Here is a 16,796-nt window from a genome sequence, read left to right on the forward strand (position 1 = left end):
GTCCCTACCCCACACACAGGCCCACGTGACGCCTGGATCCTGGCACATGTGGTTCCCAGAGACTTTGATGGTGGAGCAGCAGGCAATCATGTGTTTCCAGAACTTCTCCCTGTTGAAAAAAAGGAAAGAGGGAGGGAGGGAAGGATGGAGGAAGGAAGGAAGGAAGGAAGGAAGGAAGGAAGGAAGGAAGGAAGGAAGGAAGGAAGGAAGGAAGGAAGGAATGCAGGCTGAACAACAGACTGTTGCTTTGCTTTGCACTGTACAATCTGAGTAGCACTAAGACATTCTGGGACTGGAGGACACCAGGAACTGCCCTGGTCATCTGTGGCTTCCTGCATGGTTGGTATAGCCTCCACAGTTAGTTTCTGAGGTTGTACCTGGGTAGTACCCAGACAGGCCTCACTGTCATCTGCATGGTATGACTCTGATATGCTTCAACTAGGGGTTCTCCAGATCTATTTGCATATTGAGAATGAAATCCAAGGCCCTGGGAAGGAACGCCTATCTCCAAAGAATTCCTGTCCAGGATCCCACAGCACTTCTTCCTCTCTGGGCCCAGGCCAGGCCCGCAGCTCCCTGAGGGAACAAGCCACTGAGCACTGTGTCTCAGGACATATGGTAGGCTCCCAGAACGGGCTCCCCACAGCACTGAGATCAGAGTGAGACACCTGTGGGCCCTGCAGGGAGTGGAAGTGGGCTAAGGGATGACACAGGTACACCTGCAATGACTCTAAGGAGGGAACATCTTTGAGGGCTCAAGAAGGTTGGGGCACAAGGGAGGAAGGTGTGAGTAATACAAAAAGAGATTTGGGAAGTTGACTCCGTCCTTGGCTCCTAATGCTGAGGCCCAGGCTCAGGGGTTAACCCTGGAAGAAAAGCAGTTGTCCTTCTCTTGTGAAATCAGGAAGCACCACCAATAGCAACTTCCAGGTCCCCCATACAGCTGTGCATGATCCCAAGGTCCTGAGCCATTCTCAGCTGCTTTCCCAGGCCATAAGCAGGAAGCTGGATGGAAAGTGTAGCAGCCAGGATGTGAACAGTTGCCTAAATGGGATGCCAGGGTTTAAAGGGGTGGGGAATTAACCTGTTGACCATAGTGCCAGCCTCGTGGCTTTGTTTTTACTTATTATTTGTTTTACCTGATTGAGTGTATAGTTAAGGGAGAGAGAGAGATATCAAGAAATAGAGAGAGAGAGAGTGGGCCTGGCGTGATAGTGTAGTGGTTAAAGTCCTCGCCTTGCATGGGCCGGGATCCCATGTGGGCACCGGTTCTAATCCAGCAACACTGCTTCCCCTCCAGCTCCCTGCCTGTGGCCTGGGAAAGCAGTCGAGGATGGCCCAAAGCCTTGGGACCCTGCACTCATGTGGGAGACCTGGAAGAGTTCCTGGCTCCTGGCTTCGGATCGGCACAGTACCCACCATTGTGGTCACTTGGGGAGTGAACCATCAGACGGAAGATCTTCCTCTCTGTTTCTCCTCCTCTGTATATCCGTCTTTCCAATAGAAATAAATAAATCTTAAAAAGAGAGAGAGAGCAAGAGAGAGGGAGAGAATCTTCATTTGCTGCTTTGCTCCTCAAATGGCTACATTAGCCATGGTGGGGGCCATCTCAACACAGCAGCCAGGAATTTTTCCAGAACTCACAGGTGAGTGCAAGAGTCTAAGCACTTAACCATCTTCTGCTGATTTCCTGGGTGAATTAGCATGGAGCTCGATCATAAGTGAAGCAGCCTGGACTTGAACTGGCACCCACAGAGGATGCAAGCATCGCAGGCAGCAGGGTTACCCACAACCCCACTACTCAGGCTCTGCTGGCTTTTATACTTCCAGTGCATGCATGCAGGAGACACAGATGTACCCACACACACACATGCACGCAAAATAAAACACACTAAACAGAATACCACCCCACATGTACCAGCCTCGTACAGTAGTGTTCCTGAGAGTTCCAGAGTGTCTGTGAGGATTCAAATCCTGTGCTGGGTCCATGGGGGCAGATCTGCACCCCAACTGCATCCCATGTTAGAGACAGGATTGTCCCCATTCCAGAGCCTCATCTTGGACCCTCCTCTTCCCAGCCCTGCCTCTCTGCTCCCAAGGAAGCCAGGTCCTCACATGGAGTTGTGCAGAGTGGGAGGTTCCCTGGGATCCACGGGGTCCCGACAGATGCCTTTCCTCTTTCCATTCCTGGACCAGGTTTGGGGGAGCATAGGTCATGCAGTGCTAACCTCCAACCTCTGTCCTTCTGGCCCTTGATATGTGTGGTCTGGGGAAGGGGTCTCTTCCTCCTTGTTCACCATGCTGTCTTGGTGGCTGCTGTATTGGGCACCCATTAAGGCAAGGCTGGGGTTTGCAGCCCATCTCGCTGTTCCTTCAGGACCAGGCTACATGGAACCTCTGGGAGTGCCAAACCTGGGCCTCACCTTGTGTTTTTCTCTGATGCTCTCATAGTCCTTTATCCCAGGATCAGCTCTTCTCCCTGGGCCCCATTTGCACACTGGGGAAAAAATTCCAGTTTCCTAGTTGTGAGAACCAATCTCCAAAAGGTTCCTGCTCAGGATTCCACAGCACTTCGTGCTTTCTGGGGCAGGCCAGCCCTGCAGCTCCTGAGAGGACTGACCACTGAGCACTCTGTCTCAGGACACTGGGGGTCACAGAAGGGCTCCCCACAGGCAGGAGGCAGTGAGTGCTGGGGACAGAGTGACAGGTCAGTGAACACTGCAGCAATCAGACTGGAGTGGGCAGGGCCTGAGGGATGAAGACACAGGAGCACCTGCAATGTTCCTAACAGAGGACATTCCTGGGGGCTTAAGGAGGCTGGGGGACAACGGAGGAAGGTGTGAATGATACTGAAAAGAGATTTGAGGGGCTAACTCCACCCTGACTCCTAATGCAGCAACCAGGCTCTGGGATTCATCCTGGAAGGCAAGCAGTTGCCTCTCTCTTGTAAGTTAGGAAGGCACAGTGAGGACCAGGAGCCCTGACCACCCCATCCACATCCCTCCTCTGGCTTCTCCTCCCCAAACTCCAGGAAGGCACCTGACCCTTCCTCCCACAGGATCACACCCTGCCATTCCTAAGATCAAGGTCGAGTCACTGGCGAGTGTGAACATGGCAATGTTTATTCTCAAACAACACAATCAAAAGGAAACTGAGCTTTAAGACAAACAGAAAACTAGTTTCTGTGTCCTGTGCTGGGATCCTGCTGAGGACGGCATCTTCCCCCCAATGCCCGTGAGTCTACTCAGGCCTCACAGGCAGGGTCACGGTTTGACCTCCCCACCCTCAAGCAGTACACAACTGTCTTCAGAGGGTGATGCCATGCCACCCCATGAAAGGTACAGACTGGGGACAGCTGAGCATTGTACCCTTCTCTCCCCAGTTTGTCCCCCTCCCTCTCTCACTGTGCCCAGCTCTGTACCATCAGCAGTCTTAATAGTGTCTTCACAGGACCTTGGCTGGCTTTGGGTAAATCCGACGGAATATCGCATCCACCAGGCAGGTGGGCATGTAGCTCAGAGGGATGTAGAAGAACTTGGCATCCCAGCCAGGGGAGTACCGCGTGCGGGGATGTCTTGACGTCAGCGCGTGCTCCATGCAGTCACTCACCATGTGAATGTCCTGCCTAACCGGAGGGCTGAGGCTTGCACCAATGTTCATGACTGTGGGAAACAGAAAGGACTCACATATATTTATGCCTCCTCAGCTCCTGCTTGCAATCAATATAGACAAAGGTTTCTATGACTTCAAGTGTCCCAATGCCCCTTCGTGCCCCAAATCTAGTCCATCCAGGTACCTGGAAGAACACCCCAGCCATTACACTAAGGATGATATTCTACACTCAAACATATCTGTTTTTCTCCTTCACTTAGCAGAGTGTACCTAGGGGTGGGTCCAGGTCACACTAGAAACCAAGCTCAGGCCCACTTCCCTCCAACACCTGCTGGAAGTGTCATTGAATGTTTCCAATCTGCCTCACTTTAACGTCCCAATTCCAAGAGTTTGGGGGATTCATGTCTCTGCCTTGTTATAAGCTTAGACATGCGATGTAGGTGACCATGTGATCACACATGACTGTGGACATGGGATTAAATGTCCCCACTGGCTAGAGTAGGAAGGATTTGTCTGAGGGGCCCTGTCAGAATTGGAGACACAAGGGATGGCCCCAGGACTCCCACCCGACCTGCTTCTCCTCCTATGGGCATAGTTCACTTACAGGCTGCAGCATAGCCCTGGCCATAGACCTCCTTGACCTCGGGGCTGGCCTGGTCCCATGAAGCTTGTAAGGATCTCAGAAAGCTCTCCTTGCTTGCTATATTCGTCTGGAATTTACCAGGCTCAATGATCGCCACCTTCACCCCAAAGGGGGAGAGCTCCCTCCTGCAGGCCATAGACAGGGTACTTAAGCACTCAGTATTCACTGGGACCAGTCCCCACACCACACAGCAAACCCCTACAATGCACCGTGACAGGTTGGGTAGCACAAGAGAGCAGGCATGGACATCCCAGCACTGCCATGGCTGAGGCCCAATGTCTGACCCACACATGTGTGTAGGTGCCTAGGCAAATCATTCTGCTAGTCACCTTCTCAGTCCTGTACCCTCTGGGCCCCTCACTGCCCCTGTATCTCCAGGTCTTGGCCATGCCCCTCCTCCACGCTCCTCCATCCACCCACTTCTACCCTCTCCTTCCCCACTGGCTCCCTACTTAGCTCCCTGCTGCCCCACTGCCAGCTCCTCTCTGGAGCCTCCTCTGCCACTGGCTTGGTGTTGGCACTTAGTGCCATCCTTAGTCCTCCCAGTAGGTGATGAGACATTGGGTGCACAAAGTGGCTTCTCTGAGCCAGCTCTCCCTCAGGAATCCACTGCCAGGAAAGGGAGGGCACAAGGATCCCCAACTCCCACCTGCACTCACCTGATAAACTCTGACCCTACCTGTCTGATTTTGTCCCTACCCCAAGAGCACACAGTACCTTAGTGAGTCTGAGAAGGCCTGCACACCGTACTTGGAAATGCAGTAGCCGCCACCCATTATGGACAGGCGGCCCAGGACACTGGAGACGTTGACCACACGGCCCCGGGCCTTCCTCACCAAGGGCAGCAGGCTCAGAGTCACCTCAATCATCCCCAGCAGGTTCACATTGAGAACATCCACAAAGTCCTGTTTGGTCAGCCACCCGTTGGGGGCTGTAGGCATGGCGACGCCAGCATTGTTCACTAGTCCCCAGAGCCCTGGCAACAGTGGGGAGGGAGAGAGCATGTCAACATTGAGCCTGTGCAGTGCTCACCCTGATGGTGTTCAAAATCACATCACAATGGGATGCATGATGGACAAAACAATACAGATGGTGAAGAAGAGAGGGAGGGAGTAAGCAAAGAAGACACAGTGACCGCTGGAGACAACATGTGCCCGGTTGTCAGCCTCTGCTTTCTTTGTCACAAGCAGGCAACCTGAAGTCACTCTCAGGAAGCGTATGGACATGATTTGAGAAACCAGAGTGAAGGCTCAGCAGGAGTCTCCTGGGAGGAAAGATGGAGGAGAGGAATGAGGTGAGAGAGAGAAACCAAGGACAAGGGAGAAGAGGAAGGGAAGGAGAGGGTGTGAGGCAGGGACAAGGGAGAACATGCTAATGAGTGTCTAAGCACAGTTGGGAGAGACACATGGGAGCCCAAGGGAGGGGGATGTTGGGGACAGGCCTGCCTAGGCTGCAGGGATCTGTCTGGCACCAGCCAAAGCATGTGTTCATCCAGAATGGCATGTGCAACCTCTCTGCCTGGGAACTCAGCGCTGGCCAGAGAGGGAGACCAGGTCACCAAGTGGAGGGGGATGGGGCCTCCTGCCACATCCTGGTGCCCCGACTCCACCTGCAGACGCCTAAGGTGTCACCCTCTCCTACCATACCTACAAACACCTCTCTTGCCCTAAACCTAAGGGCCCAGCCCACTCAGCACTGGACAACATTGGCTGGGAGATCCGTGGGGAGGACCCACCCTCAAGCTGGAAAGGAGTCAGAGTGACCAACCTTCACCCTCAGGTCATCAGGACAGGTTCTGGTCAGGGAGGTGGGGGACAGCCTGACCCTGAACTTGCTGGTGAGAAATGAAGCCTACAGCTCTCACCTGTGCCACCTCACCACCTCATACACTGTTAAAAGAAAATGAATGGTGAAGATATTCATCTCATAGCTGGCATTGTGGCACAATGAGCCCACTGGACAACGTCAGCATCTCATATGGGCTCAGGATCAAGGCTACGCTGACCAATTTCAATCCATTTCCAGGCTTGTGTTCTTTCTAAAGTAGTGAAGATGGCCCAAGTGCTTGACCCCAGTCATCCATTTGGGGTATATGGACACAGTTCCAGGCTCCTGTTTGGGCAAGACCCAGGGCTGAGCCCTGGCTGTTGGAGCTGTTTGGGGAGTGATCCAATAGGGTCAAGAAACATTCTCTCTCTCTGTCTGTCTCTCTGTCTTTCATAATCTTTGCTTTTCAACACATACATATCTAAAAAGAAGAAATAGAACGCTGACCTCAAATTGCACACCAGACAGAGGAAATTATCAAAAATGGAGAGTGGATCAAGGCGAACATGGATTCACTGCCCTCTCATCCGTGTTTCTCATTTCCAGTCAGGAAAACAGACCAGTGATCTCCATTTTTACAAAAAGCACAGGCAGCCTAATAGAACAGAGGATCCACCTCAGGCATTTGAATCCAAGAACCCTACAGCTTTCCCAGCCTCAGGCTCTCCCCAGTCAGGGGCAGGTGCTCTGACAGCTGGGGGAGGGCAGAGACCCTGAGCTGACCCAGCCTGGTCCAGCCCCCAGGACTCCGAGCCACACCCAACCTGGGTCTCAGGCTCAAGGTGACAGACTCAGCTGAGCAGGGACCAGACATTGGTGGTCCCGGCACACAGAGGGAAGAGGCAGGCATGAGCAGGTGTCAGGTGGTACCTCTGTCCCCCACGTGCTTCTTTACCCACTGGGCAGCCGCAGTGATGTTCTCCGTCTGTGTGACATCCAGGATCACCGTCTCCACCCTGTCTGAAGTTTGCTGCCTCAGCTCTTCAGCCCCCTTCTCTGTCAGACATGCGGCCAGCACCCTCAGGCCCCTCATGTCCAGCTGCCTGGCCAGCAGGTTCCCAAAGCCCGAGTCACAGCCCGTGATGAAGACATATTTGTCCTGCAACTGGCTCACCACCTGCCTCTCACGGTACCAGCGCACCAGGAAGAACAGGCCCACGAGGGCCACCAGGCAGCCCCACATGGCTTTCAGGGGACACACAGGCAGGCTGGGGTGACACTAGAGTGTGACAAACGCCACAGCAGAGCAGTGATATCTGTCACCTCAGAACCCAGCCCTGGTTCAATTATATGGACTCTGCTCTCCCACCTGACCCTTGTCTTTCTAGAACCCTTTTCTATTAACTCCACCTCTCTGCTCTTTGGACAGCTTTTGCAAGTTATCAAAGTCCTACGCATGAATTCAAATTTTGTGCCAAGATAAACATGTCCTTCAATAACAATTGCTATGAATTTGTGATGCTCTTTGTGTATGTGTGCTTGTGTTTCTTTCAGTGTCCTGACCAGCAATAATTACCTACCTCACTGATTCTTCTCTGCCTGCATGTGCACTCACAGATTCTCAGAGACAACTCAGGTGCCTACACAGTGCATGCACAGAACACTCAGATGTTCACAGCAGTGCCCACACACAGCAACCTTAACAGACTGACCATCCTGCACTTACTTGGTCTCATGCATTCATGTTATTAGATACGGTCACTTAGCCCAGACTGGCTCTCCCCTAACCCACCTTACCTGCAGGCCAATGGGCTTTATAGACCTGCCCATTCTGGCTTGCCCTAAGTCCTAGCTCCCTTGCTCTCACGCTCACCAGCAGAAGCGCTAGCCCAGCAGAGGTGTCCCTAAAGCTCTCCTCTGGGTTTGCCCTCAGTTCTCCTCCCCTGCCATGCGGAGATCTTATGTGTATAGGCAGATTTTGCAGCCCAGTCTGGCATGCCTTCCTCAACTCAGCATTCACCAACAGGTGTTGCAGTGTGGCCTTTCCAGCCTGCCCCAGGCCCAGCTCATGGTGGTGAATGCTGCTGCCTAACCCAGCCCAACAGGCCCCAGTGAAGGCCTAATGTGAACTGGCTGATGTTGCAGCTCACACAGTCTGTTCCACATCCATCCTGGTTCTTGGATCTGCTACTTGGTTGTACTAACTGATCTGGTTCAGCCTGTTCTCAGATCTGACCCACACATATACTGGTGGGTTAAGGCTGCTTCAGCCTCTGTTCTTACACTCACCTGCAGGGACTGTATCCTGACAGAGGAGTTCCTCAAGCTCCTCTATCACATCATCTCCCAGTGGTAGATCTTGCACCCACCTGCAGGTTCTTGGACAAGCCTGACTTGGTCTATTTCCTGTTTTGGCTTGCCCAACTGACCCACACCAATTCTGGCTTTTACTGTTGGTTGCTACAGCTCAGCCCCTCCTTGTCCACCCCTAGAACTAGCTCTCACGTGGTTTAGCGGGTGCCAAGAACTAGCCCAGCCTGTCCTATACTTACCCTGTCTCTTGCAAGCACCAGTGGGTGCTGAAGCCTAGCTCAGTGTTGCACAACCCAGACCTAGTCCATACCCATGCTGAGAGATGCTACAGCTGTGTCCATCCCAGTTTGGCCACCCCATTCTGGCTCTCGCTCTCATTAGTGGGCACCACAAGCCAGCAGGAGTGTCCTCTTAGCTTCCCAACAAGGCCAACTCCCAGCCATGTATTGGATAACATCAATTATCAAGGTAATCTGATAATTGTTTTTTTAAGAAATATTTTTCGGGCCTGGCGGCGTGGCCTAGCGGCTAAAGTCCTCGCCTTGAACGCACCGGGATCCCATATGGGTACCGGTTCTAATCCCGGCAGCTCCACTTCCCATCCAGCTCCCTGCTTGTGGCCTGGGAAAGCAGTCGAGGACGGCCCAATGCATTGGGACACTGCACCCGCGTGGGAGACCTGGAAGAAGTTCCAGGTTCCCGGCATCGGATCGGCGCGCATCGGCCCGTTGCGGCTCACTTGGGGAGTGAATCATCGGATGGAAGATCTTCCTCTCTGTCTCTCCTCCTCTGTGTATATCTGGCTGTAATAAAAAGTGAATAAATCTTTAAAAAAAAAAAAGAAATATTTTTCATCTGCTCCTAAACAAAATGCAATGAGAGAATTAATGATTCCCATCTTGGAGCAGTGGAGGTCAGTGAGTTGGGACAGAATGAGAGATGCAGGTTTAATTTTTACCCAGGAAATCCAGGCTCCAGTTGTCCCCAGCCTCCTAAGCCCGCATCACCAACTCCTGCCCTGCTGACCAGGGGGCGAATGTTGATCAATCCGACTCCTTCCCAGCCCTGAGGCTCAGTTCTCCCCCCAGATATCCCAGGAAATCTACAAAATGTGGAGTGGCCTGTGGGCATGAAGTTAGGATAGGAGTGATGTTTGGGAGCATGGAAGGAGAAGGTGATTCTTAGCATCTGCAGGTGGAGTTTGGGCACCAGGAAGTGGCAAGAGGCCCAACCCCTTCCATGTGTCCTGGCCTCCCTCCCTGGCCAGCATTGTATTCCCAGGCACAGAGGCTACACACGCCTTCCTGGATAGTAACTGTATGGACTGGTACAGCTGGGCCCCTCAGCCCAAAGATGGCCTGTCCCTCACATCCCCTGAATTTGGGATCTCCCACTTGTCTCTCCTGGCTACACAATCATTAAGCATGTTTTCCTTCTCAATCTTTTCTTCCTTCCTCTTTGCTTTCTCTTCCCTCCTTCCTTCCTTCCCTTCTCCTATCCATGGCTGCATTGTTTTGTCCTTCATCATTGCAGCCATTGTGATGTGACATTGATCCCCAGCAGGATGAGCACTCAGCCTTTACACGCTCTCTCCCTCCCCACTGTCCCCAGGGGCTCTGGGGCCTGGTTAACAATGCAGGCATCACCTATCCCTCAGCACCCAATGAGTGGTGATCAAACAGGACTTTGTGGGTATACTCAACATGAAACTCATTGTGAAAGAACTCCCCTGCTGGTTAATGCTCCTGCTGGTGAACATGAGAGCTAGGACTTGGGACAGGCCTGGCTGGGCAAAGCTGCAAAACACGTTGGCCTGCATGGAAGCTGGGTTAGGGGAGAGACAGTCTGAGCTAAGTGACCACATCCACTGGTACATGCATGAGTCACAGTTGCAGGGTCCCCCCAACAGATTCCTCTAGTATCCCATTGCCGGAGGTGGTGAGCCTGCTGCCCTCCATCCAGTCTCCCAGCATGCAAGAGACAAACTGATGTGACAGGGGTTCTGTCTAAACAGTTCTGATTCATTTGGGAAGTACAGTTTCTTATATAGGGTAACAAATAGCCTCAGGCCAGGAATCCCAGGAATTCCAGGAGGGAAGAAACTAGTAGCCAGTTGTCCTCAGCACAACTACAGAAGCCACCTCCCATAGGCCAGGGGCAGGTGAGTGAAATGGCCCTGGCCAACCAGTCTTTCTTTGAAACAATTTGACCCCTGCCCTGGCTCACGCCCTGGGCTGTGTTCTTGGCCACCATCTTGCTCACCACGTGTAACCCAGTGACCTTGACTGTTAGTTGCCATCTTGTTGACTTAGTGACCTCTTCGTCCCTGAGTCCCACAACAGTAAGGCTTTAGGCTCAGGCTTTGCCACAGCATTGTCTTACAGGTGCTAGTACTGGGGGCAAGTCCTGTCAAGCTAGACTTCAGAACCATCTACAAAGTGCAAGATCCAGGGATAAGAGTGGGTGTAGTGGGGAAGCTTTGGGCACCCCTCTGATGGGTTGTAGTTCCCACCAGTGAGCATGAGAACCAGGGCTTGGGGCAGGCCTTGGTGGATAAGCTGTGGCACCCACTGGCATGAGTGTGGGCTGCATAGCAAGGTTGGTCAAGCTGAGCTAATCTCCAACAGTCATTGACATGTACAAAAGCCAAATGAGATTGGGACAGACTCGACAAGTCTGCTGCACACATCAGCATACATGGTAACTGGGTTGGGGGCTGGCCTGGTAGAGGTTTCTGGTGTTTGCCTCAACTAGGCTACAGTTACCACTGGTATGCATGAGAACCAAGTGTGTGGTGAGTAGGGCTAGGCTAGACCTCAGCATCTATTGGTTTGAGTATAAGATGAGGCTGGAGAAAGAACTGACTGAGCAACTCCAAACATCAGTGTGTGTGTGTAGGCTGGTGTTGGTGACACACTGAGCCGGACCTTGTACTGGCTAGCAGACACACAGGAGTCAGGTTTGCGCTTACCTCTGTTGAGGTTTCTTTGAGGGGGGACGTCCAACTGGACCACTAGACTCAGAACTTCAACCACGGGGAAAATCACAGAATCTGTGGTCTAATCATAGTGCATGTGTCAGAACTGTGTCTCCTCAGTTGCTGAAACCTGTGCAGTGGATGGCATGCCCAGATGCACATGGGGGACATGGCAGTCCACTGGGGTCTGCAGAGGACCTCTGGTACCATGGCAGAGGGTGAAGAGCAGAACAAATTGAACAAATCCCAGCTTTGACACCCAGCATCTGGGCAAATGGAGATTCTAGGTGGACTATGTCAGTCAATGGAACTTAGAAGGATTTCCTGAACCTCAGAGCAACAAAATCAACAGCATCCCAGAACTATCAAAACTACTTCAGCAGTACCCTTGGAATATGCTCTACATTGGAGACCCTGCGATGACATCAGGTGGCCATCCTCAATCCCCAGGTACTGATGCTGTTGAACTGCTGGGAGCCACCCTATCCTATTCTCTTCCTCCCCAATAAACAGGAATGAGGGGAAAAATGGAAACAGTTGTCTCATCCACTTTCGCCAATTAGTTGATCCTTCCTACTCTAATCGGTGGTCCACAAGGGCATGCATCCCTCTCAACAATGCAAACATCATCGAAAATAAAATTCGAACAAAAAACAATAAATAGTAAATGATGCTGTCAGCACTGGAATGCACAGACATTGTATATCCAGATTTGAAAGAGATTGGATCTTGAACATCTCAACATTGTGGCATAGCAAGTTAATCCATAAGGACCATGCCAGCATTCGATAAGGGCGAAGGTGGAAAGCCTGGCTGCTGTACTTCCCCATCTTGATCCTTATTGGTTCACCTGGGAAAGCAGCAGAGGATAGCCCAAGTGCCAGATGCTAGCCTCTTGCTTGGGAGTTGTTGAAGGAGAACCAGGCTCTTGCCTTAGGCATGGCCCAAAAGCAGGCCACCGGTGTTACAGAAGTAGGGAGAATATTACAGGGAGTTGAAGAACTCTCAGTCTATCTCTCTGCCTCTATCTGTAATTCTACTTTTCAATACTTAAATAACTAAGAGTAAAAAAGAAAACCCTGACCTCAAGGTACACATGGAAGGGAGTTATGGAATCCAAAGGGTGGGATCAGAGTGAACGTGCATTCTCCTGTCCTCTCATCCGTGTTTTCCATTTCCATTCAGGAAAACAGAAATCAGCGATCTCTATTCTTACACAAGGAGAGACAGCTTAACAGAGCAGAGGGCAGAGGATCCACCTCGGGCACTTGGGTCCAAAGACCCTGCAATTTTCCCAGCCTCAGGATCTCCCCAGTCAGGAGCAGGTGCTCTTACAGTCTTGGGGGGCACACACAGAAGGAACTAGTAAGAAAGACAGAGACCCTGAGACTGATCCAGTCTTGCCCAGCACCCAGGATTCCAGGTCAATCCAATCTTTGGTTAGCACCAATCCTTTCCTTAACAGGGTCAGCAGACTCTGTGCAGAGTGAGGCCTGCTCAGATTTACCTGAATGTTCCCACAGTCAGACAGTTACCCCAGGGAGCCCGACTCTGGGTGTGTGAGTTGGCAGGTCAGGCCTGGCATAGCGGGGCTGGGCAGTGGCAGCAGTGCCCAAGGATAGGGAGCAGACATGCCTACCCTGTGCTGACTTCCCTCCTCCGTCTCAGGGACCCTGGGGAGTTCCTTCTGTGTACCTGTGTGGGTGGTTGTGTGTGCACAGGGAGGCAGACAGGATTCAGTGGGGAAGGGAGATGTAGCTGAGCTGGACATGGGTTCTGAAGGAAACAGCAGATACACAGAGGTAAAATGAAAGCTCCTGGGAAATGGAAGAAACAGGAAGGCTAACTCTTACCCAATTACAATAAACCAGCACAGAACATTGATTATTTTCCAAAGCAATTCAAAGAGCAGAGAGGTGGAGTCAAGATAAAAAAGGTTATAGCAATACAGAGATCAAGTTCTAACCAGAGCCTAGGCAGTTGAACCTTAGCTAGCAGCAGACCAGATCTATACTTCTTCACTGCTCTGCTGCAGCAGTTGTCACACTTTCGTGTCATCCCAGCCTGCCTGTGTGTTCCCTGAAAAGCCATGTGGGGCTGCCTGGTGGCCCTCGTGGGCCTGTTCTTCCTGGTGTGCTGGTACCGCTAGAGGCAGGTGGTGAGCCAGTTGCAAGACAAGTATGTCTTCATCACAGGCTGTGACTCGTGCTTTGGGAACCTGCTGGCCAGGCAGCTGGACATGAGGGGCCTGAGGGTGCTGGCCGCATGTCTGACAGAGAAAGGGGCTGAAGAGCTGAGGCGGCAGACATCGGACAGAGTGGAGACGGTGATCCTGGATGTCACGCAGAGCGTCCAGGATCATTGCTACAGCTGCCCAGTGGGTGAAGGAGTATGTGGAGGACAGAGGTACCACCTGACACCTGCTCATACCTGCCTCTTCCTTCTGTGTGCCGAAGCCAGAAGTGCCTGGTGCCTGAGTTGAGCCTCAAACCTCACTGTAGGGCTAAGTGTAAGGCCATGGCTGGATGTAGTGCCAGATCCTGGGGTGGCTCGGCCATACTTAGGGCTGGGCAAGACTGGGCCAGGCTCAGGGTCTCTGTCTTTGTTACTAGCTCCTTCCTTTGTATGCCTCCCCAAGGCTGTAAGAGCACCTGCCCCTGATTGGGGAGAGCCTGAGGCTGGGAAAGCTGCAGGGTCTTTGGACCCAAGTGCCCGAGGTGGATCCTCTGCCCTCTGCTCTGTTAAGCTGTCTCTCCTTGTGTAAGAATAGAGATCGCTGATTTCTGTTTTCCTGAATGGAAATGGAAAACACGGATGAGAGGACAGGAGAATGCACGTTCACTCTGATCCCACCCTGCAGCGTCCGTGACAGACTGCACCTTGAGGTCAGCGTTTTCTTTCCTTTTTAGTTATTTATCAATTCAGACAGTTACAGAAGCAACTGAAACAGAAATACACCACACACATACACACACACACACACACACAGACACACACACACACGAGTCACTCATGGCTGCTACAGCCATGGATCTGCTCTGGCCAATGCAAACCCAGGAGCTGGTGGGAAGTGGAGCACCAGGCCTTGAACTTTGTCTGTAAGGTATGCTACCATTGCAGGAAGTGGATGAACTGTGTCACAGTGACTATTTCCCTTACTGATTTCTTTCAACACTAGATAGTCATTGTCCTTGTATTCTGGTGTTGAGGGAATCACCTGTTTACTCAGTGCGGCACTGTGAGCTGTTGAAATGTGTTTCTTGCTTTTCCTGGATCGATGAATGTAAGCATACGAATGCTGTAATAAAAATTCCTCCTCTACTCATAAGTTAATACAAGATGTTCAAGCAGGTCCTTTCTCTAATGCTATGGAGGGGTGAGCAGAGGCAGCGCAGAGCTGCAGGCTTAATTTCTACCTAGGAAATCCAGATTCAAGCTTTTCCTACCTTCATGACCACACCATCAAATCCTGCACTGCTGACCTGAAGCTCAGTCTTTCTGACTCCTCCCCAGCTCGAGGCTGGGTAATCCACCCAGACCTCCCAACCAATCTTCTCACAGCTTGAATGTCTGGGAGCTTACGAGGTTAGAGCAGGGGTGGTGTTTTGGGGAGAGCGTGGGAGGAGAGGGTGATATCTTCGGTGTCTGCAGGTGGAGTCATGGCACCAGAATGTGGCAGCAGGCCCCATGCCCCTCTGCTTGGTGACCTGGGCTCCCTCCCTGGCCAGTGCAAGATTCCCAAGCAGAGAGGGTGCGCACACTGTCCTGGGCAGACACTGCGTGAGCTGGTGAAGTCGGGTCTTATGGCCAAGGCAAGCCTGTCCCTCATGTCCCGCTGCCTCGGGCTCTCGTGTGTCTCTCCCAACTGTGCACACTCATCAGCATGTTCTCCCTTCTCGTTCCCCTGCCCTCCTTCACGTCCTCGTCTGTCTTATTTTGTTTTCTCTCCTCACCTCATTCTTCTCCTCTTTCCTTCCAAGACACACCTGCTGAGCTCTCTATTTTCACAAACCTTGTACATGCCCTTCCTGAAGATAGATTGAACCTGCTAGACCCAGACCATGGGACAGAGAAAGCAGAGGCTGAATACCAGGCAGACACTGCCACCTACAGCTATCGTGTCTTCCTTTGCTCACTCCTCCCTTCTCCTGTTCTCTCCGTACATTGTTACGTACTCCATCAGTGCATTCAATTTCGATGTGACATTGAACCTCAATAGGGGGAGTACTCCCTGATTCATCCTAGAGCTGCTCTCTCCTTTTCTACTGTCCCCAGGTCTCTGGGGCCTGGCAAGCAATGCTGGGATGTCCCTGTGCTTGGCACCCAATGAGTGGCTGACAAATAGGACTTTGTGGAGGTGCTCAACATGAACCTGTGAGGGATGACTGAGGTGACTCTGAGCCTGCTGCCTTAAGAGAGGAAGACCTGGGGCTGCATGGTCAACATCTCCAGTGCCCTAGGTCATGTGCCACTGTTTGGTGGGGCTACGGCATCTCCAGGTATTGTGTGCAAGTCTTCTCAGACTCACTCAGGCACTGGATGCTGCCCTCAGGATCCCGGGGGTCCCAGCAGCTGCCTTTCCTCATTCTCTTTCCAGGCTGGCCACCCTGGGGGGCATGAGTCATGCAGTGCTGAACTATACTGTTGGTCCTCCAAGTGCTAGATCAACGTAGTGGACGGGGCGGGTATTTCTTCCTTTCTAGTCCCCACACACCACTTGTGGGGTCTGAGAGCTGCTGGGCCAACCACAGGGGTCAGTGTGGGGATCTCCTGGGAAGGAAGTGGAAGCAGGGCAAGTATTGGGAACCCTTGAAACAGAACTGAGATCTGTACCCCCATCTCTGCCACTCTTTCAGGTTTAAGCCGCATGGCAGCTGGGGACCTCAGCCTAAGCCTTAATTTTATGTTCGCAAGAAACCCGGGTAGTCCTTCAACTCAGGGTACCCTGCAGGCTCCCCAGCCAGCATTTGAATACTGAGGAAGAAATCCCAGGCCCCTGGGGAGGGACCACCCATCTCCAAAGACATCCTACCCAGTATCCCACACACTTCCTGCTTTCTGGGCCCAGGCAAGGCCAACAGCTCCTCAGAGGACTGACCACTGATCACTGGGTCGTAGGATGCATCAAAGGCTACAGAACAGGGCTTTGGCTCCATCTCTCCCTTTCGCACCCATTTTTGCTTGTCTATCCTGTCTTATATTGAGCCCCACGCTCATGGTTCACTCTGGAAGGGAAGCAGGCGCCTCTCCCTTGTGAATCGGGTAGGCACAGTTGTCCAGGAGACACAAATACCCCTTTCAATTCCACATCAGGCCTCTCTTCCTGTCCTCTAGGAACGCACTTGACAGTCCCTCTCATAGTTGTGCACGCCATGGTCGCAAAGCCAAGTTTGAGTCAGTGGGAGATTGTGCACATGACAATGTTTATTCTCAAACAACATACTTCAAGGAAACCAAGTCTTCAAAAAGTGGGAAATCAGTTTC

General features: G+C 52.2%; 2 protein-coding genes and 1 pseudogene across 4 annotated transcripts in view; 1 reads left to right on the plus strand and 2 right to left on the minus strand.

Moving 5' to 3' along the window:
- Nucleotides 1-7,455, minus strand: part of LOC131482096 (retinol dehydrogenase 16-like) — an 80,575-nt gene extending 73,120 nt beyond the window's left edge. For 2 of the 3 annotated variants that reach the window (XM_058673738.1, XM_058673739.1), the window contains exon 1: nt 7,433-7,453. The gene's annotated coding sequence lies outside the window, so the exon portion shown is untranslated. Of the gene's footprint in view, nt 1-7,432 lie in introns of all 3 variants that reach the window. The other variant, XM_058673740.1, reaches the window with a different exon arrangement.
- On the minus strand, nt 4,020-7,295 carry LOC101519429 (retinol dehydrogenase 16-like). The gene is made up of 3 exons (XM_058673744.1): nt 6,953-7,295; nt 4,973-5,231; nt 4,020-4,380 (listed from the first exon to the last, which is right to left on the minus strand). The coding sequence occupies exons 1-3, from the start codon at nt 7,263-7,265 to the stop codon at nt 4,209-4,211; spliced, it is 744 nt and encodes a 247-aa protein (XP_058529727.1). The 5' UTR covers nt 7,266-7,295; the 3' UTR covers nt 4,020-4,208.
- Nucleotides 7,456-13,401: 5,946 nt separating the features above from the next.
- Nucleotides 13,402-15,932, plus strand: LOC101521793 (retinol dehydrogenase 16-like; annotated as a pseudogene).
- The last annotated feature ends 864 nt before the right edge of the window (nt 15,933-16,796 follow it).

The sequence above is a fragment of the Ochotona princeps genome, chromosome 15, assembly GCF_030435755.1.
Source record: "Ochotona princeps isolate mOchPri1 chromosome 15, mOchPri1.hap1, whole genome shotgun sequence".
Classification (NCBI taxonomy): Eukaryota; Metazoa; Chordata; class Mammalia; order Lagomorpha; family Ochotonidae; genus Ochotona; species Ochotona princeps.